The 27561-nt window shown below is 36.5% G+C and overlaps 1 protein-coding gene across 2 annotated transcripts in view; it reads left to right on the top strand.

Annotated features, from left to right (window-relative positions):
- PPME1 (protein phosphatase methylesterase 1) overlaps positions 1 to 27561 on the top strand; it is a 76894-nt gene that overhangs the window by 14253 nt on the left and 35080 nt on the right. For both annotated transcript variants that reach the window (XM_061201262.1, XM_061201261.1), the window contains exons 2-3: positions 20116 to 20210; positions 20929 to 21020. In XM_061201262.1, the coding sequence (XP_061057245.1) occupies positions 20116 to 20210; positions 20929 to 21020 (187 nt within the window). The remainder of the gene's footprint in view (positions 1 to 20115; positions 20211 to 20928; positions 21021 to 27561) is intronic.

Here is a 27561-nt window from a genome sequence, read left to right as displayed (position 1 = left end):
GTAACCACATGCCTAGATATTTAAACATGCTCCTTTGTCATGGATGTTATTTTGAGGGAAAAGTTTGAGAGGTACTAAGATTAAACCTAACTCCAAAATAATGATGGCTTAACACTCACCATCCTCCCAACCCCTGCCAGTGCTCATTTCTGTTCACCCTTCTTCTCTTGTATTATCTTGAATAAAATAAAATTCCAAGAAAAATAAAAATAAAAAAATAAAACAAAGTATGTTTTTGTGTGATCTGACTCAGCAGGTTGGAAGTTCCCATACACTAAGTATCTTATCTGAAAATGGTTGTAAGTGAGGTTAGGTTTCATTCATTTGCTTGAAACCACATTGTATGTTGGGCCAATGTCTAATGCAGAACTGTGTGAAATGCCACTATTTCCATTTTTGGATTCCATGATGCCCAATTAACATTAACACTCTCATCAATGGCCAACAGAGAAAAGTATTAGGGATAGGATGTAGGATTTTCAAGCACATGGTAAATCAGTATATAGTAAGTTGGAACTCTTTTAAAAGGTCTCCTCTGTTCTTTCTTTGTGAATGACATCAGAAAAACTTAAGAATTGTCTTTGATTCTTCCTTTCCACTCTGCCCTTCTGCTTTCTCCCATCATTCATTACAGTTGTAAACCTTGACTTTCTTCTTAGTCTCCATTGTACTTCGGCTTGCTGTAAGGGTCCTCTACCAATCATTTTCCCTACAGCAGGAACCAATCCTCTTTCACCTCTTCCTGGGGATTTCTGGGTGCTCATTCTTAGCTTTGATGATTTTAAGAATGGAGAGAGAACCTAGTATTATTTTGAGGGTAGTATTGAAAACTGATAAGGAAGTGACCCTAAGAATAAGATTCTAGCTGATCTGCTTTCTATACTGCTGGATGAGTTATTGATATTTAACCTCCCTTGGCTTTACTTTTCTCATTTGCAAAAGAGGAATAATAGTAGCTACCCTAGAGAGTTGTTGTTGAAATTAATTCATTAATTCATCTCCATTTTCTCCCCAAACCCCATGAAATTATAGTAAAGTAATTTGGAAAAAGGAATATGATCAAAGGACAAAGAAGAGGAGGGAAGATAAGATACCAAGATTTAGGAAGATAGCAAGTTGAAGAATGTTAACTCACTAACAGAGAAGAGCAAACTGAAAACTACCCGCAGAAGGAGAAAGTGCAGACTAATCCATATCACAGCCCCATAAATGCTCAGGAATTATAGGTGCTAGGTACCTCTGAAAGGACACTAAAAACAGGAGGATTGATTGACTATTAGACTCCCAGATTTTTTCCTTTCCCTCAATTTATTGAAAATAAATTTCTCAATAATGGGAGACAGGTTAACTTTTGGAGGAATTGAACCAGATGGCTCTGGACTCAGTAGGCTTATGCGGGCAAAGATAAAGCAACTGGATGAAACAGGTATTAAGTGAAGGTATGTGTTGTGTCCTCTAAATATGTTCATGGCTTTCTCCTTTACCTCCCTCAGGTCTTTGCTTAAAGATGCCTTTCCTGATCACTGATTTAAAATTACATTCCTTCCCAACCTGATATTCATTGTCCCCCTTCCTGGCTTTACGTGGCACTTATTGCTACCTTGAAAATTTTTGCTGCACTTACTGCTACCTTGAAAATTTTTGCTATGTCTCCTTCTACTGAGTGTTAACACAAGAGTAGCGGGTTTTGTCTTTTGTTCACTTCAGTATTCCCAGTGCCTAAAATAGTATCTCATAGGTGCTCAGTGAGTATCTGTTGAGTGAATGAACAAATGAGACTATTCAGTTTCTTTTCCCGAAGGCTCACAGCTAGTCTTATGTCTCCAGGCAGGAGATTGGAGGATTCCTCTCTGGAGCAATGACTGGCCTAAGAGAAAAGACATGCAGATATTGATATTTGGTGGAAGAGTCCCCCATTTAAAAGGCTGGGTCTCTACTTGATAACTGTACAGTGATATTCAATAGTCAACAAACCCTGCTTTTTCATAGAATCACCAGCCATCCAGGGAAATCCTCTAACACAAAAGACAGGCAAAAACAAAATGGGAAAAGGAAACAATAATGCGTAGAACAAAAGAAAATACTAAAAAACCTAATATCTCTCGTCAGAGACAAGAGACAGTATGGCATCTGTGAAACAAGAACAGGATGCTCTTTTACAAAAAAAGGAACCTTGTTTCAGAGAACAAAATGTAAATGTTGGGAATGAAAACATGTATAGTAGATATAAATTCAATAGAAGAGAAAGTTTAAGGAATCTCCTAGAAAGAAGCTTGTTCTACATTAAGATTAAAATTTAGAAATATGAGGGATAAAAAGATTCTTAAAAAGAAATCTCAAAAGCTATACTCCAATATAAAATAAAAATTTTTTTAAAGTGGTAAGAGATGACCAAAAAAACCCCTATAAATTAAAAAAAAAAATCTCCACAGCAGTACCTCAATTAGAAGTTGATAGAAGAATGCCCTAAAGTTTGAGAAAGAACATCTAACCTAAAATGGTTTTGGCTAATATTTGCCTACTGTGTCTTTGTCCATTTTTTAAATTTTGGAACTTTTTGTCTCTTTTTAAGTAGTATATAGCTGGAATTTAAAAAAAAATCTCATCTGAGGGTATTTCAGACCTAGAGTATTTAGTCTACCCTTGATATATTTGGATTTATTTCTGCCATCTTATTTTGTATTTTGTTTCATCTGACCTCTGACCTGTGTTCCTTTTTCTCATTCCATTTTTTTCTCTATTAGTGTACTAATGATATAATCTATTCTTTGAATGTTGCCCATCATTTTTTGGTAACTTTATTGAGATAGAATTCACATACCATACAACTGAGTCATTTAGCGTGTACAATCAATGTTTTTTTAAGCATATTCCCAGAGTTCTGCAACCATTACCACAATTTAGAACATGTTCAGCACCCCAAAAGGAAACTTTATAGCCATGAGCAGTTAGCCCTCACTTTCCCCCAAACCAACCAATCTGTTTTCTGTCTCTATAGATATACCTAATCTGGACATTTACAATAAATGGAATTAAACAATTATGTGCTCTTTTGTGACTGACTTTTTTTGCTTACCATAATATTTTCAAGGTTCATCTATATTGTGGCATGTTGTAATATTTCATTCCTTTTATTGCTGAATAATATTCCATTGTATGGATATATACCAAATTTTATTTATCCATTCAACAATTGATGGACATTTGAGTTGCTCCTACTTTTTAACTATTATGAACAATGCCGATATGAACATTCGTATACAAGTTTTTATGTAGAAATATGTTTTCATGTCTTTTGGGTATACCTAGGAGTGGAATTGCTAGATCATATGGCATCTCTCTGTTTAACCTTTTGAGGAACTGACAAACTGTTTTCCAAAGCAGCGGTACCATTTTATATCATCAGCAGCAATGTATGTGGGTTCTAATTCTCTACATTCTTGCCAACACTTGTCATTGCCAGTCTTTTTGTTTATAGCCATCTTAGTGGTGTGAAGTGGTTCTTTGTGTGGTTTTGATTTGCATTTCCCTAATAACTAATGATGCTGAATATCTTTTCATGTCCTTATTGACCATTTGTATACCTTCTCTAGAGGAATGTCTATTCAAATCCTTTGCTCATTAAAAAAATGGGTTGTCTTTGTATTGAGTTATGAGTTCTTTATATATTCTAGATACAAGTTCCTTATCAGATCTATGATTTGTGGCTATTTTTTCCCATTCTGTGGGTTATCCTTCATGTTTTTAATGGTGTCCTTTGTTTTTGTTTTTATTTCGGCTGCGCAGCAAGGCTTGTGGGATCTCAGTTCCCCAACGAGGGATTGAACCCCAGCCTGGGCAGTGAAAGCGCCAAGTCCTAACTACTGGACTGCCAGGGAATTCCCTTTAATGGTGTCCTTTGAAGCAAACATTTTTAAATTTGATAAAGTTCAATTTATTTTTTTTCTCATGCTTTTAGTATCATATCTAAGAAGCCTTTCCCTAACCTAGGGTCATGAAGATTTATGCCTATGTTTTCTTCTTAGAGTTTTATAGTTTTAGCTCTTACATAGAGGTCTATGATCCATTTTAAGTTAATTTTTATATATGATGTGAGGAATGGGTTCAGCTTTGTTCTTTTGCATGTGGATATCCATTGTCCCAACACCATTTTTTTTTTTAATTAATTAATTTATTTATTTATGGCTGTGTTGGGTCTTCGTTTCTGTGCGAGGGCTTTCTCTAGTTGAGGCAAGCAGGGGCCACTCTTCATCGCAGTGTGCGGGCCTTTCACTGTGGGGCCTCTCTTGTTGCGGGGCACAGGCTCCAGATGTGCAGGCTCAGTAGTTGTGGCACACGGGCTTAGTTGCTCCGCGGCATGTGGGATCTTCCCAGACCAGGGATCGAACCCGTGTCCCCTGCGTTGGCAGGCAGATTCTCAACCACTGCACCACCAGGGAAGCCCTCCCAACACCATTTAATGAAAAGACTCCTCTTTCCTCCTTGCATTATCTTGGCACTCTGGTCAAAAATCAATTGACCATAAATGTATGGGTTTATTTTTTAACTCTCAATTCTATACCATTGATTTATATATTTGCCTATATACCAGGATCACACTGTATTTATTGCTGTAGCTTTGTAGCAAGTTTTGAAATCAGGAAGTATGAGTCTTACAACCATGTCTTTTGTTAAGATTTGTTTTGACACTTCTGTGTCCCTTGAATTTCCATGTTAATTTTAGGATTAGCTTGTCAATTTCTGCAAGGAAGTTAGATACAATTTTGTTACTTATTACTTTGAATCTGTAAATCAGTTTGGGGAATATTGCCATTTTAGTAATAATAAATCTTCTAATCCATGAATATGGGATGCCTTTCTATTTATGTATATCTTTTTAAATTACTTTCAGCAATGTTATATCAATGCTATTATAAATGGAATTATTTTCTTAATTTCATTTTTGGATTGTTTCTTTCAAGTATATAGAAATACAATTGATTTTTGTATATTGATCTTGTATTCTGCAACTTTACTGACATTATGTACTAGTTCTTATAGTTTTTTAATGGATAACGTAGGATTTTGCCTTAGACATTTTAACATGCATACTTAATATATAAAAGTGCAAGTTGAGGGACTTCCCTGGTGGTGCAGTGGTTAAGAATCTGCCTGCCACATGAAAAGTTGCTCAACATCACTAATTATTAGAGAAATGCAAATCAAAACTACAATGAGGTATCGCCTCACACCAGTCAGAATGGCCACCATCAAAAAATCTACAAACAATAAATGCTGGAGAGGGTGTGGAGAAAAGGGAACCCTCTTGCAGTGTTGGTGGGAATGTAAATTGATACAGCCACTATGGAGAACAGTATGGAGGTTCCTTAAAAAACTAAAAATAGAATTACCATATGATCCAGCAATCCCACTACTGGTAATATACACTGAGAAAACCATAATTCAAAAGGACACTTGTACCCCAGTGTTCATTGCAGCACTATTTACAATAGCCAGGACATGAAAACAACCTAAATGTCCAACGATAGACGAATGGATAAAGAAGTTGTGGTACATAATATACAGTGGACTATTACTCAGCCATAAAAAGGAACGAAATTGAGTCATTTGTAGAGATGTGGATGGACCTAGAGTCTGTCATACAGAGTGAAGTAAGCCAGAAAGAGAAAAACAAATATCGTATATTAATGCATATATGTGGAATCTAGAAAAATCGTACAGATGAACCTATTTGTAGGGCAGGAATAGAGATGTAGATGTAGAGAACGGACATGTGGACACAGATGGGGAAGGGGAGGGTGGGACGAATGGGGAGATTAGGTTTGACATAAATACACTACCAAATGTAAAATAGATAGTTAGTGGGAACCTGCTGTATAGCACAGGAGCTCAGCTCGGTGCTCTGTGATGACTGGGATGGCGGGTGGGAGGGAGGTCCAAGAGGGAGGGAATATAGGTAAAGATATAGCTGATTCACTTCATTGTACAACAGAAACTAACACAACATTGTAAAGCAATTTTACTCCAATTAAAAAAAAAAAGAAGAATTTGCCTGCCAACGCAGGGGACACAGGTTCAATCCCTGGTCCAGGAAGATCCCACATGCCGTGGAGCAGCTAAGCCCATGAGCCACAACTACTGAGCCTGTGCTCTACAGCCCGCAAGCCACAACTACTGTGCCCGTGTGCCAGAACTACTGAAGCCCGTGCGCCTAGAGCCCATGCTGCACAATAAGAGAAGCCACTGCAATGAGAGGCCAGCTCACCGCAATGAAGAGTAACCCCTGCTCGCTGCAACTAGAGAAAGCCTGCGTGCAGCAATGAAGACCCAATGCAACCAAAAATAAATAAATAAAAATTTTTAAAAAGTGCAAGTTGAATCAATATTTCTGCCATTCTTCTGAAATAATACAAAGACTTTAGAAATCTGTGGCAGACAAAACAATGATATCCCAAAGATGCTCGAGTCCTGTCGCTGGAACCTGTGACTGGATTATTTTACATGGCAGAGGAGAATTAAGGTTGCAGATGGAATTAAGGTTGCTAATCAGCTGACGTTAAAATAAAGAGATTATCCTGGATTATTTGAGTGGGTCCCATGTAATCATGAGTGTCCTTTAAAGAAGAGGGAGGCAGAAGAGTAGGCCAAAATCTGAGAGAAATTTGAAGATGCCACATTGCTTGCTGGCTTTGAAAATGGAGGAAGAACCTGTGAGCCGAGTAATACAGGCAGCTTCTAGAAGCTGGAAATGGTATTTAAATATCTCAGTTTAGGCACTAGAGGAACTCATTGCTATTAGGTTGATTATTGCTATAGGCCTTTACAATGGCAGAGGTAGCATATTTTTTTTTAACACAAAAGGAATCATGAGTTCATGTTGATATTTCCGATTCAAAATTAAGATTACAGGGTTTTTGGGAATTTCCTGGTGGTCCAGTGGTTAGGACTCGGTGCTTTCACTGCTGAGGGTGCAGGTTCAATCCCTGGTCAGGGAGCTAAGATCCTGCAAGGCGCACGGCATGGCCAAAAAAAAAAAAAAAAAAAAATTACGGGGTTTTTAAATTCTTTGACTTTATATCATCTCTTTTCTCTTACAGTGGGAATTTTGGTTCCTCATGATATTAACCTAACGATCTACTTGCTTTATATATGTATATAAATATGCACTTATGTGATGTTCAAAATAACCAATTATACCACCAATAAAAGCTACTAACAGGGACTTCTCTGGTGGCTCAGTGGTTAAGACTCCTCGCTCCCAATTCAGGGGGCCCGGGTTCGGTCCCTGGTCAGGGAACTAGATCCCACATGCATGCCACAACCAAGGAGCCAGCAAGCCGCAACTAAGGAGCCTGCTGGCGGCAACTAAGACCTGGCACAACCAAATAAATTAATTAATTAATTTAATTAAATTTTTTAAAAAGCTAGTAACAATGTGATTACTGAATACTGTTTAAGACTTCTATTCAGTTGTTTTTTTTCCCTTAAGGTATATCCCACCAGAGATACATAGTCAAATAATTATGTTTTAAAGTCACTTGGAATAATTGTTAGTATACCATTAGGTTAATTTGTTCCCTTTTTTGTTGTTGGTGGTGATTGGTTTTTACAAACTTTTAAACATATTTGTAAAACAAAAGTAAAATTATTTACATGACTACAAAATTGGAACTATAATAGTGTATTCAGAAAAGTATAGCATCTGTCCTTTTTCCCTCCAGTACCCTACAGATAACTATTTTCATTATTTTTTGTTTAATCCTTCCACTTAAAAAAAGTATATATATTTATATCCCCTTCTTTCTTAGATAAAAGATAACATATATACCATTCTGCTTTACTTTTTTTTTTTTTAAACAAATTTATTTATTTATTTATTTTTTGGCTGCATTAGGTGTTTGTTGCTGTGTGCGGGCTTTCTCTAGTTGTGGCGAGTGGGGGCTACTCTTCATTGTGGTGCATGGGCTTCTCATTGCGGTGGCTTCTCTTGTTGCAGAGCATGGGCTCTAGGTGTGCGGGCTTCAGTAGTTGTGGATTGTGGACTCTAGAGCGCAGGCTCAATAGTTGTGGCGCACGGGCTTAGTTGCTCCACGGCATGTGGGATCTTCCTGGACCAGGGCTCGAACCCGTGTCCCCTGCATTGGCAGGTGGATTCTTAAGCACTGTGCCACCAGGGGAGCCCCAGCAGGCGGATTCTTAACCACTGCGCCACCAGGGAAGTCCCTGCATATTACTTTTTAAAATTTAATATATCCTGATCACTCCTTAACAGTATATAAAGATTTCTCATTCTTTTTTTTTTTTTTCTGCAGCTGCATAGAACTCTATTCTGTGAATATAACACAGTTTATTCAACCAGTTTCCATATTGATGGATGTTGGGTTCTTTTTATCGTTTTCTATTTCAAATAGTACTGAAATGAACAAATTAATGTATACGTCATTTTGCATTTCAGGGAGTAGGGACTGATTTTAACATAATTGTCTTTAATGTTGTGTACTTTTACCATAATATGGTAATTCTCTTAAAATCTTGTGTTTTGTTGACCTTTAGGAATCTGTGATTGGTAGTTTCAGTTATGAAAACTTCAGCTACTACTCTTCAAACCTTTATCCATTCTCTAATTTCCTGTTATAACTCTGATTTGACATATGTAAAACGTATTTCTGTTTCCTGCATATCTCTTAACTTCTTCCATATTTTTCATCTTTTGTTTTTATGTTGCATTCTAGATGTATCCAGATATATCTGAACAAATATATTAGTTTACCTTTCTCCTTAGCTGTTAAACTGATCATTTTCTTTTTAATTCTATTCTTTTCATTTTAGAAGTTGTATTTGTTTCAAGTTTCTATTATTTTTTAAACATATGAAACAGTTATTTTATATTCTACCTTATAATTTCAATATATGAAGCCTTTATACATCTGTTTCCTCACATGTTTTATGGTTTTTGACTGTGAGATGGTCATGTGCTTTGGAACTTTATCCATGGGAGTTCTTGGTTCTGTAATGAAGGTTCATTCCTTCAGAGAGGATTTGCCTTTGTTTCTGTTGGACTCCTGAGGGCACTGCTGGTCTGGGTTCACTTTAAACTAAATTCTCAACTTGAAACTTATTCGAATATTTAAGTGTATGAATTTAGCTAAAATCAGTTTAAGAGTTGTCTGTGGCTACAGTTTCATCAGAGAAGGACTTTTTGTTTTTTCTTTCTCTCTTCTCCCGTTCATTCAATGCCAAGTTTCAAGACATGTATTTTTTTTTTTCTTTTAGTCCTGGGATCAGAGTAGGGAGCAGAGCATTACTATTTTACCCTTTCACTGACGATACGATCCTTTGACATCTCAGCTTTATGGGAAAAATAACTTCTACTGGCCTCTCCACCAAGGATTCCCACCTTGTGCTTTGTGTCTTGTTCTGGTGCCCCAGGAAACCCCCAAAACCTCAGGTTCAGCTGGTTGGCAAATGCCATCAAGAAAAAAGCCAGCTTTAATGGACTGAATGCCTCTCTGAGTTCCCACCTACACTTAACTTTTGGCCTCAGTATTCCGTATTCCTTACTTTCTTGCCAACCTCATCTATGCATTTAAAAAGAAGGAGTGAATACAAGACCATTTATTTATTTATTTTCTTTTGGCTGCACAGCTTGTGGGATCTTAGTTCCCTGACCAGGGATTGAACCTGGGCCACGACAGTGAAAGTGCCAAGTCCTAACCACTGGACTGCCAGGAAATTCCCTATGTATATTTAAAAAATATAATTAGTATAATTATATAAATATCTTATATATAATTATTTTTATATATTCATGTATTTTTATACACACATACATATAATTTTAGCCAACATTTCCCAAGTTGGATCTACCAAGGCACCTAGTTATCGTTGATGGAAACAGTCCCTGACAAAATTTCTATACCAGAGAAAGCTGTCAGTCAAGTGTAAAAATGGGTAACAGCATTTCCTGACATGCAGAGTTTCAAAATTAATCCGACTTTCTCAGAAAGCTAATGGAGGATGTGTTCCATCAAATAAGAGAGTGCATCAGGCTTCCCTCATGGCGCAGTGGTTAAGAATCCGCCTGCCAATGCAGGGGACACGGGTTTGAGCCCTGGTCCAGGAATATCCCACGTGCCGCAGAGCAACTAAGCCTGTGCGCCACAACTACTGAGCCTGTGCACCACAACTACTGAGCCTGCGTACCACAACTACTGAAGCTTGCACGCCTAGAGCCCGTGCTCCGCAACAAGAGAAGCCACTGCAGTGAGAAGCCCACGCACCACAACAAAGAGTAGCCCCTGCTCACCGCAACTAGAGAAAGCCTGCACGCAGCAACGAAGACCCAACGCAGCCAAAAATAGAATTAAAAAAAAAAAAAAAAAAGAGTGCATCAAGAAAAATGTGGGATATGGGAATCAGGGATTCAACACAGAAGAAAGGCAAGGGGAATTCCCAGGATGATGATGAAATGACAGGAATTCATTCTTTCCAGGGAGCAAGCAGTCCCATTTGGAGCAGATAAATAAAAGGTGCCAGAAAAGGGAGTTTCCAAAGAAAAAAATGAACCTGATCATTTAATGTGGTTGACCATATTAAGAGAAGTTTTATAGATTTCTCAAATTATAAATTTATATAAATTTTATAGATTTATAAATTTCTCTTAAGTTAAATGTTTAATTATGAAATATAAGTTTAAAAAATATGTAGTTTAAAAAATATAAGTTTAATAAATATGTTTAAAAAATATGTACAGTTTAAAGAAGAATAAAATAAATGCCCATGTATTCACCACCTAGCTTATGACATAGAACCTTTTATTTAATTAAAAAAAAATTTTTTAACATCTTTATTAGAGCATAATTGCTTTACAATGTTGTGTTAGTTTCTTTGTCAGCACTTTAGAAGCTCATTGCCTCTCCGCAAGAGCATTTCCACCTCCACAGCCTTGAATTGCATGTTTATCATTCCCTTGCTTTTCTTTATATTTTTACCACCTATTCATATATTCATAAAAATGTATTATTTCGTTTTGCCTGTTTTTGAACTTTATTACTAATGGAATCATACTGCATTTATTCTTCTGTGCTTATATCTTTTTCCAAATATACTTCTGCGATTCATCCATGTTATTGCATATAATTCTAGCACATCCATTTTCACATCAGTGCCATATTCAACTGTCTGAATATATTATAATTTGTATATTCCACTGATAGTGAACATTTAGCTTGCTTGTTATTCTTTGCTTTTATGGAAATGCTTCTGTGAACATCCTTTTATGTGTATCTTAGTACTTAAGTACAGGCGTTTCTCTGTAAACTGAAACTACTAGATTGAATGACACCTTTTCAGTTTTACCAGGTGATGCCTCACTGTTTTCCAAACAGTTTTCCCTATTTACACTCCCACCAGCAGTGGATGACAGTTCCATCTGATCCGTATCCTCCCCAGGATGTGGTAATGTTTGGCTTCTTATATTTTGTCAACATGCTGGGTGTGAAATTATACCTTACTGTGATTTAAAATTTTATGTCTTTTGGAGTGAGTCAGTTTTCCTGGCGTCTCCTCTATATACATGTTGTTAAAGTTTGATTTTCTCCTGTTTTAAAAAAAATTATGTCTCTTGACTATGAATGAAATTGGGAACCTTTTAATGTGTCTATAGGCTATTTGTGTTTCCTCTTTTGTGAAATGCCTATTAATGTCTTTTGTCTATTAAAAGGTTTTGGGAAGCAATTAGTGATAGTTTAATAGAAACCTCAGTAAACAAAATAAAAGACAGTTATTAATTCTGGACAAAAGTTTTACAAGAAAAGAAAATATCAGTATACTATGTGGCTTAGCTATGAACAGTATTTCTATAATAACTAACATTTATGAAGTACTTATATGCCTGCTTGTAATCACATTTCAGAGCTTACAGTTGAGGAAATTAAGGCAGAAATAACTTGTTAATAATGGTCACAAAGCTTATAATTATTGGAAATAAAGTTTAACCTGAGGTAATCTGTACATAGCCATACTGTAAAAATATATATAATGTTTTTTTAATTAATTAAATTTATTTATTTATTTATTTTTGGCTGTGTTGGGTCTTTGTTGCTGCATGTGGGCTTTCTCTAGTTGTGGCGAGTGGGGGCTACTCTTGGTTGCGGTGCACGGGCTTCTCCTTGCAGTGGCTTCTCTTGTTGCAGAGCACTGGCTCTAGGCGCGCGGGCTTCAGTAGTTGTGGCATGTGGGCTTAGTAGTTGTGGTTTGTGGGCTCTGGAGCGCAGGCTCAGTAGTTGTGGCACACGGGCTTAGTTGCTCCGCGGCATGTGGGATCTTCCCGGATCAGGGCTCGAATCCGTGTCCCCTGCATTGGCAGGCAGATTCTTAACCACTGCACCACCAGGAAAGTCTCTATAGTTTGTTTGTTTTTTTTTTTTTTTGGCTGCATTGGGTCTTTGTTGCTGCGCGGGCTTTGTTTAGTTGTGGCGAGTGGGGGCTACTCTTCGTTGTGGTATGTGGGCTTCTCATTGCAGTGGCTTTTCTTGTTGCAGAGCATGGGCTCTAGGCATGCGGGCTTCAGTAGTTGTGGCACAAGGGCTCAGTAGCTGTGGCTCGTGGGTGTAGAGTGCAGGCTCAGTAGTTGTGGCATACGGGCTTAGTAGCTCCGTGGCATGTGGGATCTTCCCGGACCAGGGCTCAAACCCTTGTCCCCTGCTTTGGCAGGTGGATTCTTAACCACTGCGCCACCCGTGGAGCCCAGTCTTTATAGTTTTAATAAATAGTTTTAATTTTGGTGAAATCCAACTCTTTAATTTTGGTGAAATCCAAATCTTGTCTTTTATCATTTCTGCTTTTGGTGTTGTATCTAAGAAATTGTTGCTTAACCCAAGATCACAATATTTACTCCTGTGTTTTCTTCTTAGAGTTTTATAGTTTTAGCTCTTACATTTAGGTTTGTGATCCACTTTGATTTAATTATGTATATAGTAAGAGGAAAAGGGTCTAGATTCTCATACTTCTGCATGAATACTTTTGCAGTTGTCCTAACTTCATTTGTTGGAAAGACTATTCTTTCCCCAGTGAATTGTCTTGGCCCCTTTGTTGAACCACTATTGATGTAAAGGTTAGAGTTTATTTCTGGACTTCGAATTCTGTTCAGTTAATCTGTATGTCTACTCTCATGCTTGTACTACAGTCTTGATTAGTGTAGCTTTGTAGTGTCCTATTTCCTTTCATTGGAAGCCTTGTCAGGATTCAGTAAGGAGGATTCTGTTTATTAGCCTCAAAGCATAATAATAATAGTAATAGTAATAATAATAATAATAATACACCAAGCTAAGTACTTTATGCACATTAACTTATTTCGTACTGTCAACAGATAATCATCAATGTGTCAGGCTTTGAGAGTACACTGGTGAACAAATGGAGAACATTCTTGCTCTCATGGATCTCAAACAGTAGCAAATTAGGTGGAGTGACTGAAAGATAATAACATACAGGAACAAACTAATTTTACACAATGACTAGTTCTGTGACAAAAATAGAACAGGCTAATTTGAGGGTAACCAAGGGATAAGAAGACTACTTTAATCCTCATAACAAAGCGTGTAAAACTGATGCTATAACCCTATCTGACGTGAAGAAACTCAGGCCTGGAGAAGTTAAGTGACTTGCCCAAGGTCACACAATTAATAAAGGCAGAAATGGGTTATGAAAACAAATCTTTAGTCCCTAGGAAATGGAAAATTAATTTAGATTTAGAAAGTTTTAAGGGTGGAGTAGCCCCTCATTCTTTTCTTCCTCTTTAAAAATTTTCCCCTTTCTGCTGGAAATAGATTGTTAAGGTCAACATATAGGCCAAGGGTTCTTTTTTTAAAAATTTTCTTGAAGTATAGTTGCTTTACAGTGTTGTGTTAATTTCTGCTGTACAGCAGTCACTCAATTATAAATATATATATTTTTTCATATTCTTTTCCATTATGGTTTATCATGGGATATTGAATATAGTTCCCTGTGCTATACAGTAGGACCTTGTTGTTTATCCATCCTATATATACTAGTTTGCATCTGCTAATCCCAAACTGAAAATCCTTTTCTCCCCCAGGCCCGCACCCTTGACAACCACAAGTCTGTTCTCTATGTTTGTGAGTCTGTTTCTGTTTCATAGATATGTTCATTTGTGTTGTATTTTAGATTCCACATATAAGTGATATCATATGGTATTTGTCTTTCTCTTTCTGACTTACTTTGCTTAGTATGATAATCTCTAGGTCCATCCATGTTGCTGCAAATGACATTATTTCATTCCTTTTTATGGCTGAGTAATATTCCATTGTATATATTTACCACATCTTCTTTATCCATTCATCTGTCAAGGGACATTTAAGTTGTCTCCATGTCTTGACTATTGTAAATAGTGCTGCTGTGAGCATAGGGGTGCTTGTATCTTTTCATATTATAGTTTTGTGCGGGTATATGCCCAGGAGTGGGATCATATGGCACCTCTATTTTTACTTTTTTGAGTAATTTCCATACTGTTTTACATAATGACTGTCCCAATTTACACTCCCAGCAACAGTGTAAGAGGGTTCCCTTTCTCCACACCCTCTCCAACATTTATTATTTGTAGACTTTTTAATGATGGCTATTCTCACTGGTGTGAGGTGGTACCTCATTGTAGTTTTAATTTGCTTTTCTCTAATAATTAGCGATGATGAGCATCTTTTCATGTTAGGCCAAGGGTTCTTAATTTGAGATTCATAGATGGGTTTCTTGAAGCTAGGGAATTGTATACGAAATATATGTGTATGCATTTTTTTCTAGAGTGAGGGCTCATCGGTCATCAGATTCCGAACAGGGTCTATGAGAATAGCAAAGGGTCCATAAACACACTTGATTCACGTGGTTTAGGTAGAAGCCATATTTCCTGTGTGTCTCTTATAGTACTATTTTGTTCCTTGGCTGCCGAACTCCTTCCTCTGGTAGCAGGAGATGGGAGGAAATGATACATTTATTTTGTTAGGTTTGAAATAAACTTTTTTCTGACCTCAAAAATTTTGTATACATTTACCTCCCAAAGTAGATTTTTATTATTTTTTTTTAATAATTTTTTTTCTTATTTTTATTTATTTATTTGGTTGTGCTGGGTCTTAGTTGCGGCCAGCAGGCTCGTTAGTTGCGGCATGTGGGCTCCTTAGTTGTGGCATGTGAACTCTTAGTTGCAGCATGCATGTGGGGTCTAGTTCCCTGACCAGGGATCGAACCTGGGCCCCCTGCATTGGGAGCACTGAGTCTTAACCACTGTATCACCAGCAAAGTCCCCCAAAGTAGATTTTTATTTATAAATTGTTGGACTTAATAATTCATCTGTTAGTTCAGAACTTTAGAACTGACTTTGATTCTACTGTCAGTCATCTTCCAGAGCTTGAACATTCCTGAGATTTGTTGATTGCCTTTTTGAAAGTTCTTTCTGTGTTTTCCTCCTTTTAAATTCCATTGTCAGTCTATACTCCCATCTTTTCCTACCCAGGTTATTGCGACATATTTTTTTCCAGAATCAAGTCCATCTTGTACCTCTCACCACATTGATCTTTCTGAAATACTTTAATCTGTGCATTTTATTGGCTGCTCATTTTCTACAATACCATTCAAACCCTATCTGGCTTTTGGGACCCTAACACACAAATAACAGAAAAAGATCATATATTTTGTACTTTATTATTCTTTCTCCACTATCTGCTTTTACTTGTATCAGCTCTTAGTTTTCAAAACTGCTGTACTTATTCCCACCTTATTGCATTTATTTTTTTACTTTGTTTTTTAATAGTATCCCCATGACAGGCATCATACCGGCTCCTTATTTGTGCCCTTCTCTCTCCCTGAAATGTCTGCCTTACCCCTCCCTATTTCCCTGCTTCCATCATCAGTCCAAATTCTATTTGTCCTTTAATGCATAGCTTAAATATTATTTTTTCTTTGAAGTCTCTATTTCCCAAGCTGAAAGTAATCTTTATTCCCTCTGAACATTCACAGCACTGTAGCTGTACCTCTTAGGCTATTTAAAGTATTTATCTGTACATTATGTTAGATATTTAGGTATTTGATATTAGCTTCTTGAGAGCAGAGGCATTGTCTCACTAGTTTTATGGTAATCCCAGCATCTCCTACTACCCCACCTCAGTCACAAGCCTGATACATATAATAGGTTCTTGGTGAATAAATCGTTATTTTTAAAGTATAACTTAACCTTGTTATGCTTTTGAAAGTTCTTTTCTTATTTCAGAATTCTTTCATTATGACTCCATGGAGAAAAAAGTCAGTAATTAATTCATTTAAAACAATTATAAGTAGGGAATTCCCTGGTGGTCCAGTGGTTAGGACTCAACGCTTTCACTGCCATGGCGTGGGTTCAACCCCTTGTTGGGAACTAAGATCCTGCAAGCCACGTGGTGCGGCTAAATAAATAAGTAAATAATAAAATAAAAAATTATAACTAAAAATAGCCTACACAGGCTGTAATGACCATAAAGTAGCTAGGCATAAAAGAATAAGAAACTATTTTTTTAAAAGAACCAAAACTTCATCTCTAAAATACAGAGTATTCTTTCTGACTAGAATATAAAGATATTCTACTTCTTATCTAACCTTGTGCAAAATTTCCTGAAGTCATGGAGTGTATAAACAATTATGTGTTCAAATGCAGATGCTAGGAGTATGCCAGAAAAATCTCCATGGGAGTAGGAGCAACATTTTGAGGTACAGATTATTGGCTTTGTAACTAAATGGGAATTACTCATATGTTGTATAAGTTGGGTAGTCCCTGAAAATTTTTTTTTTAAATGAAGATTGGAAGTGGAGGCTGTTTTCCTAGGAATGATTGCTGATGGTAGGAAGTAATTTTTCTTTAACTAGTGCCTGGCCAACTTGGAAAGTTTCTGTGGCCTTGGCAAAGTCAGTCATAGTTAGACTCTGAAAAGGAAACCTCTGATAATATGCCCTACATAAAGCCTTATTACTTTTCTGAAGTATAAATGAGAGAGGGAGAGACAAAAAAAAATCTGAGAATTAATGTAGCATTGGAGTAAAGAACAGAGACTTTGAAGAGTGATGGAACTGGATTTGAGTCCTGTCACTGCCACTTAGTAGTTGTAGAACCTTTGGCAAGTTGCTTTGTATCTCTAAATCTGTTTTTTAATCTGAGAAATGGGGATAAAAACAACCCAAAGTTTTGTCAGAATTAAATAGAATCATGCCTGTAAATTGGCACAGGGACTCACTGTTGCGTACAGTAAATGTTAGGTACTATTACGACGATATCCTAGCTCTAGACATCAAAATTTCATGCATGGATTCTTAGAATCTATTATAATAGGTTTGGCATGCTATGTTATGATTGTTATATGTACTCAGATTTTAGTATATGCATAGATGAGTTTGTGAGTGACATAAGTAGAATTAAGAGTTCTGCTTTTAGAATGAAATTCTGCCATTTGTAGCAATGTGGATGAACCTAGAGAATATTATGCTTAGTGAAATGTCAGACAAAGACAAATACTGTATGGTATCACTTATATATGGAATCTAAAAAATAATACAGATGAATGTATATGCAAAATAGAAACAGACTCACAGATATAGAAAACAAACTAGTGGTTACCAAAGGGGAGCAGGAAGGGGCAGGGACAAATTAGGAGTATGGGATTAACAGATTCAAACTACTGTGTATAAAATAGATAAGCAACAAGGATATATTGTATAGCACAGGAAATTATGGCCATTATTTTGTAATAACGTATAATGATGTATAATCTGCAAAAATGCTGAATCATTATGCTGTACACCTGAAACTAATATTGTAAATCAACTATACTTCAATAAAAATAAATAAATAACTGACTGAAAAAAAAAATAGGTCTGCTTTTAGTTTTGCAGTAGGAATTCAAGTGCAACCAGCAAACCAAAAAATAGGTCTAGGCTAAAGTTGTAGTTTACTTCCACAGAGGGAGTTTTTCTATCAGAAGATAGGTTTACCCATTTACTGAGCAACTACCAAATGCTAGATATATTAGATTATTTTAAAGGATATCTTATTTTACTTAGTCATTATAATCCAAGGCAGAAAGAATTTAGATAATTTGAATTTGCCCAAGTCCATACCGCAAGTGTTAGGAATTATAGGGAAATGGTATGAACTGTGAGGAATTTGAACTCCTCTCTCATTCCAAATCATATACTCTACCTTTGTATTTCTAGCACCTCTCTCTCAACTTGGGGAGCTTTAAAAATTATCAGTACCTAGGCCACATCCCAAACCATTTAAATCAATTTTTAGAGGTGAGATCCAAACATCAGTATTTTTAAAAGCTCCCCAGGTGATTTTATTGTTACATGGATTGAGACCTACTGACCTGTTTCAATGCCTAGTAGAAGGTAGATATTCAATAAATACTTGACTGTTGAGAGAATACATTCCTTACTGCCCAGCTGCCCCACTGTAATTCTTTCCAGTATTATAGTCAACCTAGAGTGCTTTTGTATTAACTTGTTTTTTTTTTTAATTAATTAATTTATTTTATTTATTTATTTTGGCTGTGTTGGGTCTGTGTTGCTGCGCGCGGGCTTTCTCTAATTGTGACAAGCGGGGGCTACTCTTCATTGCAGTGCGTGGGCTTCTCATTGCGGTGGCTTCTCTTGCTGCAGAGCACGGGCTCTAGGCGCGTGGGCTTCAGTAGTTGCAGCATGTGGGCTCAGTAGTTGTAGCTCACGGGCTCTAGAGCACAGGCTCAGTAGTTGTGGCGCACGAGCTTAGTTGCTCCGCGGCATGTGGGATCTTCCCAGACCAGGGATCGAACCCGTGTTCCCTGCACTGGCAGGCGGATTCTCAACCATTGCGCCACCAGGGAAGCCCCTTAACTTAAGTTTTTAAAAGTAGCTTTGTATTATGCTTTGTACATAGTCTCAATTCGGTCCCATAGCATATACAAGAAGTTGTCAGGCAGGAGTTAATGTTTTGCTGCTGATGGAATTCTAAATTTCCTACATTACTGGAAAGAATCTGTGTGGAAATAGAGGAAGACTCAGGGTTTCTTTCTTGTGTTCCATCCAAGGTTGAAGACATAGGTTGTAAACAGATATTTATCGATTATTTTTGTTTTGTTTCAAAATAATTTAATATAATAATTTAAAATAACAATAATTTAAATAATAATTTAAAATAATACATGGTTCAAAGATCAAAAGATAGAAAGGGATGTACAATGAAAATTGTCCCTCTCACCTCCCAGTCACAGTTCCCCTCCCAGGTTACCATCAGTGTTATATCAGTATTCGTCCAGAGATATTCTAAATATATATAAGCAATTACATTTATGCATATTTCTCATTTTTACTCAAATGGTAGTATGTGCATCATGTTTGTTTCTTTGTTTACTTAACAGTGTATCTTATTCATAAATAAGGAATTTTATCAATATATAATCGCTTCCTTCTTTTTACAACGAAATATTATTTCTCTGTGTACCAAAATTTATTTTAATTAGTCACCTGTTGATATTTAGGTTATTTCCAATTTTTCTCTATTACAAGCAATGCTACATTGAATAGATAAGTCATTTCACTTCTGTGTGAGCTTCTCTTCAGATAAATGCCCAGAAATTCAAGGTATTGATATGGACAGTTTGCCTTCTATGAAGCTTGTATATTGATTGGTTGGGAAATGACAAAGAAGCATGAAAAAATGTGAAGGATTAAAGGTATGAAGAAGCAATAGTGACCAAAAATTATTGTAGCAGGAACAATATTAAAGTGGATTGAGAGGATAGGAATGAGCCTATAGCCAACAACAAGGTGAGAGAACTAGCAGGTTTTGTTGTGTGTATATACACACAATATATTTGTGACTAAAACATACTAATGAATTTCCTAAAATCCTAAAATTTTATACATATTTGAGCTTTTTAAAACAGTTTAATGTAATACTTTGTGTATGAAAACTCTTCATATCTTTACAAGAAAATATCTTGCTATTTTCATTTCAGATTTACATTTAATATTTGTTGATGAAGATTTTACCTTTTCATGCATAACTATTTTTTACTTGAAATCTCTCTCTTTTTTTTCCCTCAGCCCTGGAAGAAAGCGGGACTTTTCTCCTGTTCCGTGGAGTCAGTACTTTGAGTCCATGGAAGATGTAGAAGTAGAGAATGAAACTGGCAAGGATATATCCTTTGTAAAATGGCTTATTCTTTAGTAGGCTTATAACGTTGTCTAAGAAGGTTTGTGTAGTTTCTAAAATGTTCTTTATTCCTGCTATTTATTTCATTTTCATTCTCTACCTGTTCCTTGTACAACATGGAATATTTCTTGTAAGACTGTGCCAATATCTTATTTGGCTATAATTGTCTCATGCATGGGGAAGGGATTAAGAATTAAATTCTTAAAACTGATATATCTTTTGAGGGCCCAGGTTTTGAGGGGAAGGTTTCATGAGTCAAGTGAGTTGAACCGGTTTAGCGTCTAGAAACCAGGGACTGTGTCCTCATTAGGGCAAAGGGAATAGTTTTTTCTCCCATTGAAAAAGTGGTCATGGGCATTCCCTGGTGGTCCAGTGGTTAGGACTCAGCACTTTCACTGCGGAGGGCCTGGGTTCAGTCCCTGGTCAGGGAACTAAGATCCCACAAGCCGTGTGGTACGGTCAAAATAAAAAAAAATAATTAAAAAAAAAAAGTGGGAAAAAAAACGTGGTCATATTGGCTCCATGCCTCAAAAACAGGTTTGGTGTCTCAGAAACTTCTGCTTGAGTGCCTCTTAGATTTGGAAGTCTGCAGCTTTGCTTATAGCTTGGTCCTGACTGAGTTTTCTGATCCAGTCATTATGACTAAGTAATCAAAAACTTCAATGAGCAAAAGCTTAGCTATGTTATCTTTAACTATTCATACACTTTTCGAGTTTACAAGAGTGGCTCAGAGGGTCCAGTCCTACTTCTTCTGCATGGAGGAGGCCATTCTGCCCTTTCTTGGGCTGTGTTCACGGTAAGTAAGCAGTTGATAGTGGAAGTTAATGTTAGTTAGCACAATCATTATTGACTTGGGGATGAATTTGACTAGCCTAACTTTCTTCTGTGCTCACTCACTTAGCTTCATATAAGATGGTTAGGGATGTAAGTCGATTTCAAACATTTATCATTGTAGGCCAAAATCATGTGTTCTTTAAACTAGAAGATTTTAACTGGAGTGAGCTTTAGCACATGAATTCTTCAGTTTATAAAATGTTCTATATATATTGCACTGGGATGAAGGGGATGGAATTCTCCAAAGTAGGGGAGTGTGTCTCAGTGATTTAAGTAATGGATAAGCAGACAGTCTATTTGGGTGCTTTCGATAATGTCTGTCCTTTGTCTCCCTAATAGAACCTGCTGTAGTACTTAACACATCAAAATGTCCCATATATATTTGGAAAGTGTTCCTTCTTTTTTAAATAATGTTTATATTTTAATGGTACTAGTGAGCTACTAGGAAGTAATATTTGGTTGATGATACCCTGGTCTAGAGTACAGAATATGTGTCTATGTGAATACTGCCAGTTGTAGATCTTCCCAATATTCTTGACTCTGGGGTAAGGTAGCCCATATATAAGGGGAGATACTGTTGAGGAAGATACTGGCAACATTCCTATCTAAAATGAAATTGTCATCTCTTCTTGTATGTATCAAGCAGATATACATATGTCATCTACTTACCACTAGTGAGTCTGAAGGACAGCAAGTGGGAGCAAGTGGGAATGCAGCACTATATACCTGGAGCCAGATAGCTGTGGAGTTGAGGAGGGCCCTGAATATATCATTTCGTTCTTGGAAGCAGGATTATTGGAATTAAGTATAAAGGTGCCTTCTCGTGTCTTCTATTAGACCATGAATTCCTTGAGAACAGGGATAATGTCTTACTTCTTTTGTTTCCCAAATTCCTGAAACAGTTCTTGACACATAGGCACTTACTTAACCATTATTAAATTATTGAATGATTTGGCCCTTGTCTTGTTTGCTACTTCCTTTCTCTTACTGTGGAATGTAGCCGTATGATTTGCCTGTAAGTGCTAGACTCTTTCATGTCTCTAGACCTGTGTTATCCGGTAGAAATATAATGTGAGCCACACATGTAATTTTAAATTTCCTAGTAGGGACATTAAATAGGTAAAAAGAAACATGTGAAATAATTTTTAATATATATTTTATTTTACCCATTGTACCCCAAATATTATAATTTCAACAGATAATCAATATAAAAATTACTGTTGAGCTATTTCACATTATTTTTTATACTGTCTTTGAAATCCAGTGTGTATTTTATACTTATAACAAATCTCAGTTTGGACTAGCCACATTTCAAGTCCTTAGTAGCATGGCTTCAGTCATTTACATCCCTCAACTAGATTGTGAGTTTTTTTGGAGGCAAAGACCAGGGTTTATTTATTCTGGGAACATATTGTATACTCAAGGAATGTTTTTTGAGTGAACAAGTAACAACAACATGTGCCTGTTCCTAATGTAGCAACTATAGTATCAATAGTAAACATTTAAAAAGTAGTGAAAATCAGCCTTCAGTCCTTTTCAGTTTTGGTACCTCTGAAGGACCTGGGACCAACCAAGTATGAACTGATTGAAGCCAAGAATTGAATCTGTAGTATCTGCTGATTTCTGTTTCTTTTCCCAGTTAATTCAATTCATGTTAGCAGATATTTATGAATGTATTCTGTATTTCAGGTTTTGTGCTGGGTTACTAAGGACAGAGAAATGAGAGTTCACTCTTTAATAAGATCAGCCAATCAGCAAATACTTAAACCACTACTTTGTGCCAGGCATTATGCTAGGTGCTATAGATACATCGGAGAATTAAATGTATCCTCTTGTTTTTATATGATGTTTTAAGTCTAATGGGGAAAATAGGAAAAATGGAGATAACATATATATAGATAATACAGCAAAAATTTTAAGAAGCTTTTATCTCAGACAGACTGGGATTTGAATCTCAACACAACTTAATCTATCATGCTTTAGTTTCTTAATTTGTAAAATGGATATAATACTACCTAGTTAATAGAGTGGTTATGAGAATGAACAAAAGATGTGAGGTTCTTGATAAAGTGCTTGACTCAAGCACTCAGTTGTCAGGACTGCCCTGGTGGTCCAGTGGTTAAGAATCCGCCTTCCAATGCAGGGGATGCAGGTTAGATCCCTGGTCAGGGAACTAACATCCCACATGCCACAGGGCAACTAAGCCCACACACTCTGGAGCCAGCGCGCCACAACTAAGACCCGACGCAGCCAAATAAATAAATATTTTTTTAAAAAAGCACTCAGTTGTTAGATGAGTTTATAGCATCTGTACAAGATACAAAAGTAACAGAGGAGGGAATTATTAACTCTGATGATGGTTGAGGGGGGAGATTAAAGAAAGTTTCATAAGAGAAGGGACATCTGGGCTTTAAAGACTGAATAGAAGTTAGATTAGTAGAGAGGCATTTCCAGGAGAGATGAGTACAAAGGCAGGGAAGAGTGTAACAGTGAAGTATGTTTTGGAAGTTATAAGTAGCTCGAGTATAAAGTATAAGGGTAGGGAGCAGGGAAAGATGTGACTAGAGAGATCACAGGAACAAAATTATGGGAGGGCCTTGTATGCCTGGCTAGGGAATTGCACCCCTATCCTTTAGTTCAGGGTAATAGTAGAGGGAGCTATTTTTTTAACACAAAACTTCTCCTGTCCATAAACGTATTTTAGGCATGTCAAAATTAGAGAAGGGGTATGGAAAGTCTGATTTGCTTGAAACAATTGCAGACACACCCAGATTGTAAAGTTCTGGGAAACTGAGCATTATGATACACATCTACCTACTTGTGTAATTGAGTGTCACTGTTTTAGGCAATGGGAAGTCATTGAAGAGCTTTAGAATAATCAGGATGCTAGTATAGATGATGGGTTGGGCAGGAGACACAAATGGAGACAGCGAGACTAGTTAAAAGGCTGTCTCTTTTATTACTTAATTCTAAATATTTGATATCTTATGGAATGTTAGTTTCTTCTCCAAAGGAGAAAGTTTAATTAAAATTTTTCACCACATAAAAATACTACTTAGAGTAGTACTATTTTAAGTTACCCAATTCATTTGTGAAGGTAGCATCAGTCTAATACCAAAACCAGGCAATGACTGCAAGAAAACTGTGAGCCAATTTCGGTTATAAAATAGATGCAAAATCCTAAATAAAATAACAGCAGATCGACTCCAGTAGTGTAGTAAAATAGTAATACATTGACCAACTACGTTTTATCCCAGGAATGTGAGAATGGTCCAGCATTAGAAAATCTATCAGTGTAATTAATCTCTCGCCTCATTTGATACGAAAAAAGGACATGATCAAGTACAACACCCAGTATGTTGAAAACTCTTGGCAATTAGGAATAGATGAAAAACTTTCTTAACTTTATTAAGTTTATATACCGGAAAATTACATAACTATACCTAGTGGTAAAACAGACACTTTTAAAGTCAGAGACAAGATAGGGGTGCTATTTTCAACAGTATACTGCAGCTTCTAGCCAAACAATAAAACAAGAAGGAAAAATGAGTTTTAAAGTTTTGAAAAGAGTGAGGACTGTCATTACTTGTAAATACTGTCTCTCTAGAAAACCAAAGAAAATCAACTGGCAAACTACTAGCAAAGCCATAGTTTACAAAGTAAATATAAAAAAATCTACTTCTCCTAAATATTAGCACTTACTAGATTTGGAAATATAAGAGGAAAAATTATTCTATCCATAAAAGTGACAAAACTATAAAATAACTGGGAATAAGTCTTATTTTTTTTAACTTATAAGACATTTATGGAGGAAATAATCCAGAAGAATATAAAGGAAAACCTGAATAGAGAAATAAATCATGTTCCTGTATGAATCTGGCTAACTCCCCTAAATCTCAATGGGATTTTTCATGAGACTCTAAAATTCACACAGAATAAATGCCCAGTGATTGCTGAGATAATTTTGAAAAAGAGCAAGAGGGAAGGGACTTGCCCTCTCATATATCAACATATTCTAAAACTCTATCAATAGTATGGTTATTGGCAGAAAGAATCAAGAAATAGGCCCATGTTTAAAAATAAGTTAATATAAAAAAACCCAAATGGATTAAACTACTGAATTTAAAAAACAAACTGTAAGAACATTCATATATGACCTTGGAGCATCCAGAAGAAGAAAAAGCCATAAAAGAAAGGCTGATAAATTCAACTTTACCAAAATGAAAAACTCCTAGACAAGATATCTTAAAACACAAGCTATGTGCTAGGTAAAAAGTATTTGGAATATGTGCAATATGGATAACAGACAAAGGGTTAACAGTTTCATTATATTAAAAAAAACTCCCGGGACTTCCCTGGTGGTCCAGTGGTTAAGAATCCGCCTTCCATTGCAGGGGACATGGGTCTGATCCCCGGTCGGGGAACTAAGATCCCACACGCTGTGGGGCAACTAAGCCTGTGCGCTCTAGAGCTCGCATGCCACAACTAGAGAGCCCGCGAGCCCACGTGCTCTGGAGCCCACACGCTGCAACTACTGTGCCCGCATGCTCTGGAGCCCGTGTGCCACAACTAGAGAGCCCGCACGCTGCAACTCCTGAGCCCGCGCTCTCTAGAGCCTGCGTGCCACAACTAGAGAGAAGCCCGTGCGTCGCAATGAAGAGCCTGCGCGCCACAACGAAGACCCCACACAGCCAAATAAATAACCATTAAAAAAAAAAACCCTCCCAAAAAGCAGTAAGAAAAAGATAATCCGGTAGAAAAATGAGCAAGAGATATGAAGTGGTAGTTCACAGAAGAGGAAATATAAATAACTGATAAACTTATAAAAATGGGTCTACCGTACTATTTTTTTTTAACGTTTTTATTGGAGTATAATTGCTTTACTATGGTGTTTTAGTTTCTGCTGTATAACAAAGTGAATCAGTTATACATATACATATATCCCCATATCTCTACCTTACTATTAATGAGTAAAATATAAACTAAAATAAAAGAATACCACTTTTCACTTATCAGATTAGCCAACATTATAAAGTTTGAGGATTTTATGTGTTTGTAAGGATACCTATTTCTCCACACCTTCACCAATACCTCTCAGAACCTGTTTTGTCAGCAACAAAATTTGGGCTAATGTTTTCCCAGCCTACTTCTCAGGGAGATAATTTAGTGAGATAATAAAGTGATACAGAATACCCAGATCTAACTTCCAGTCTTGACTCTTATTCTCTAGTCTAGAGCTAGGCTAAACTTTGTACATTAAAATCACTTGGGGAACTCTAAAATGCGTTGATATCCTGGACCCCTACCCAGATCACTTAAATCAGAATTTCTGGTGGGTTAGTACCTGGGGAGCAGTATTTCCTGAAGCTCCTTATGTGATTCTGTTATGCAGCCAGGGTTGTGAACCACATGGAATCAGGCTGTTCGGATTTTAAGTTTGGCCTCACCACTTATTAGCTGTTTGACCCTGGGCAAGTTACCAAACCTCTCTGTAAAATGTTCTCACTTGTAACATGATGAAAATTGTATCTAAATAAAAGAGTTGTGAGGAGAAAGTTAGATAATTCATTTGAAGCGATTAGATTGGTGCCTGATACATAGTAAGATTTAATAAAAATTACGTGCTATTGTTATTGCTAACACCGCAACTTCTATTGAGAAAATGGTTGGATAAGTCTAGTTCTTAAATAGCTGCTTTTTACTCAACCATTCCAGAAGTGGCAAAGTTGTACTATTTGAAGCGAGATCTAGAGTGGCTACCCACCATAGACATGCTCTCACAATTTTCTATAAAATGTATTACTTTCTGAATTTACTTTGCTCATTTATTGATTACTAGTCTTCCTCCACCAAACTAGAATGTAAGCGTCATGGGAGCAGGAACATTGACTGTCTTTTTCATACTGTAACCCCATTACTCAGTTGGTGCCAGACTTTTAGCAGATGTACTTTAGATTTGTTAAATAAGTGAGTGAGAAATCTGTTTTTAGTATTATTGTCAGTGTTTTCTGATAGGCACATAAGATTGTGAATTCTTGCTTTCAAGTTAAAATTGGAATTGACATTTACTGCCTTCAATTGAATATTTTGTTGCTGTTTTCTGGACCTAGTTTCACCTTTTTTTTTTTTTTTTTTTTTAAATGTAGAGCAATCAGGCAAATTTGACACTATCTTTACCACTTAATTTTATTTCCAAAATACAGATTTGTTTTTGGCATTAAAAGCTTTAGTACCACCATAATGCATTAAATAACTCCTGTAAATTAGCTTTCAGGAGCAAATAGCAAAGTATATTAGAATTTTAGTCCTTTGTTCTCTTTAAAGATATTCATTAGTTAGAGTAATGGAAGTAGAAACAGACTTGATTTTCTAGGTGATTTTTAAAATATGATTAAGTACACTAACAATGAATTATCTGGAAAAGAAGTAAAGAAAACAATCCCATTTACAATAGCATCAAAACATAAAATGCTTAGGAATAAATTTAACCAAGGAGGGGAAAG

This window comes from Eubalaena glacialis, chromosome 10, assembly GCF_028564815.1.
Source record: "Eubalaena glacialis isolate mEubGla1 chromosome 10, mEubGla1.1.hap2.+ XY, whole genome shotgun sequence".
NCBI classification, from domain to species: Eukaryota; Metazoa; Chordata; class Mammalia; order Artiodactyla; family Balaenidae; genus Eubalaena; species Eubalaena glacialis.
The sequence above is the reverse complement of the archived record's forward strand: the minus strand, read 5'-3'. Positions and strand labels throughout refer to the sequence as shown.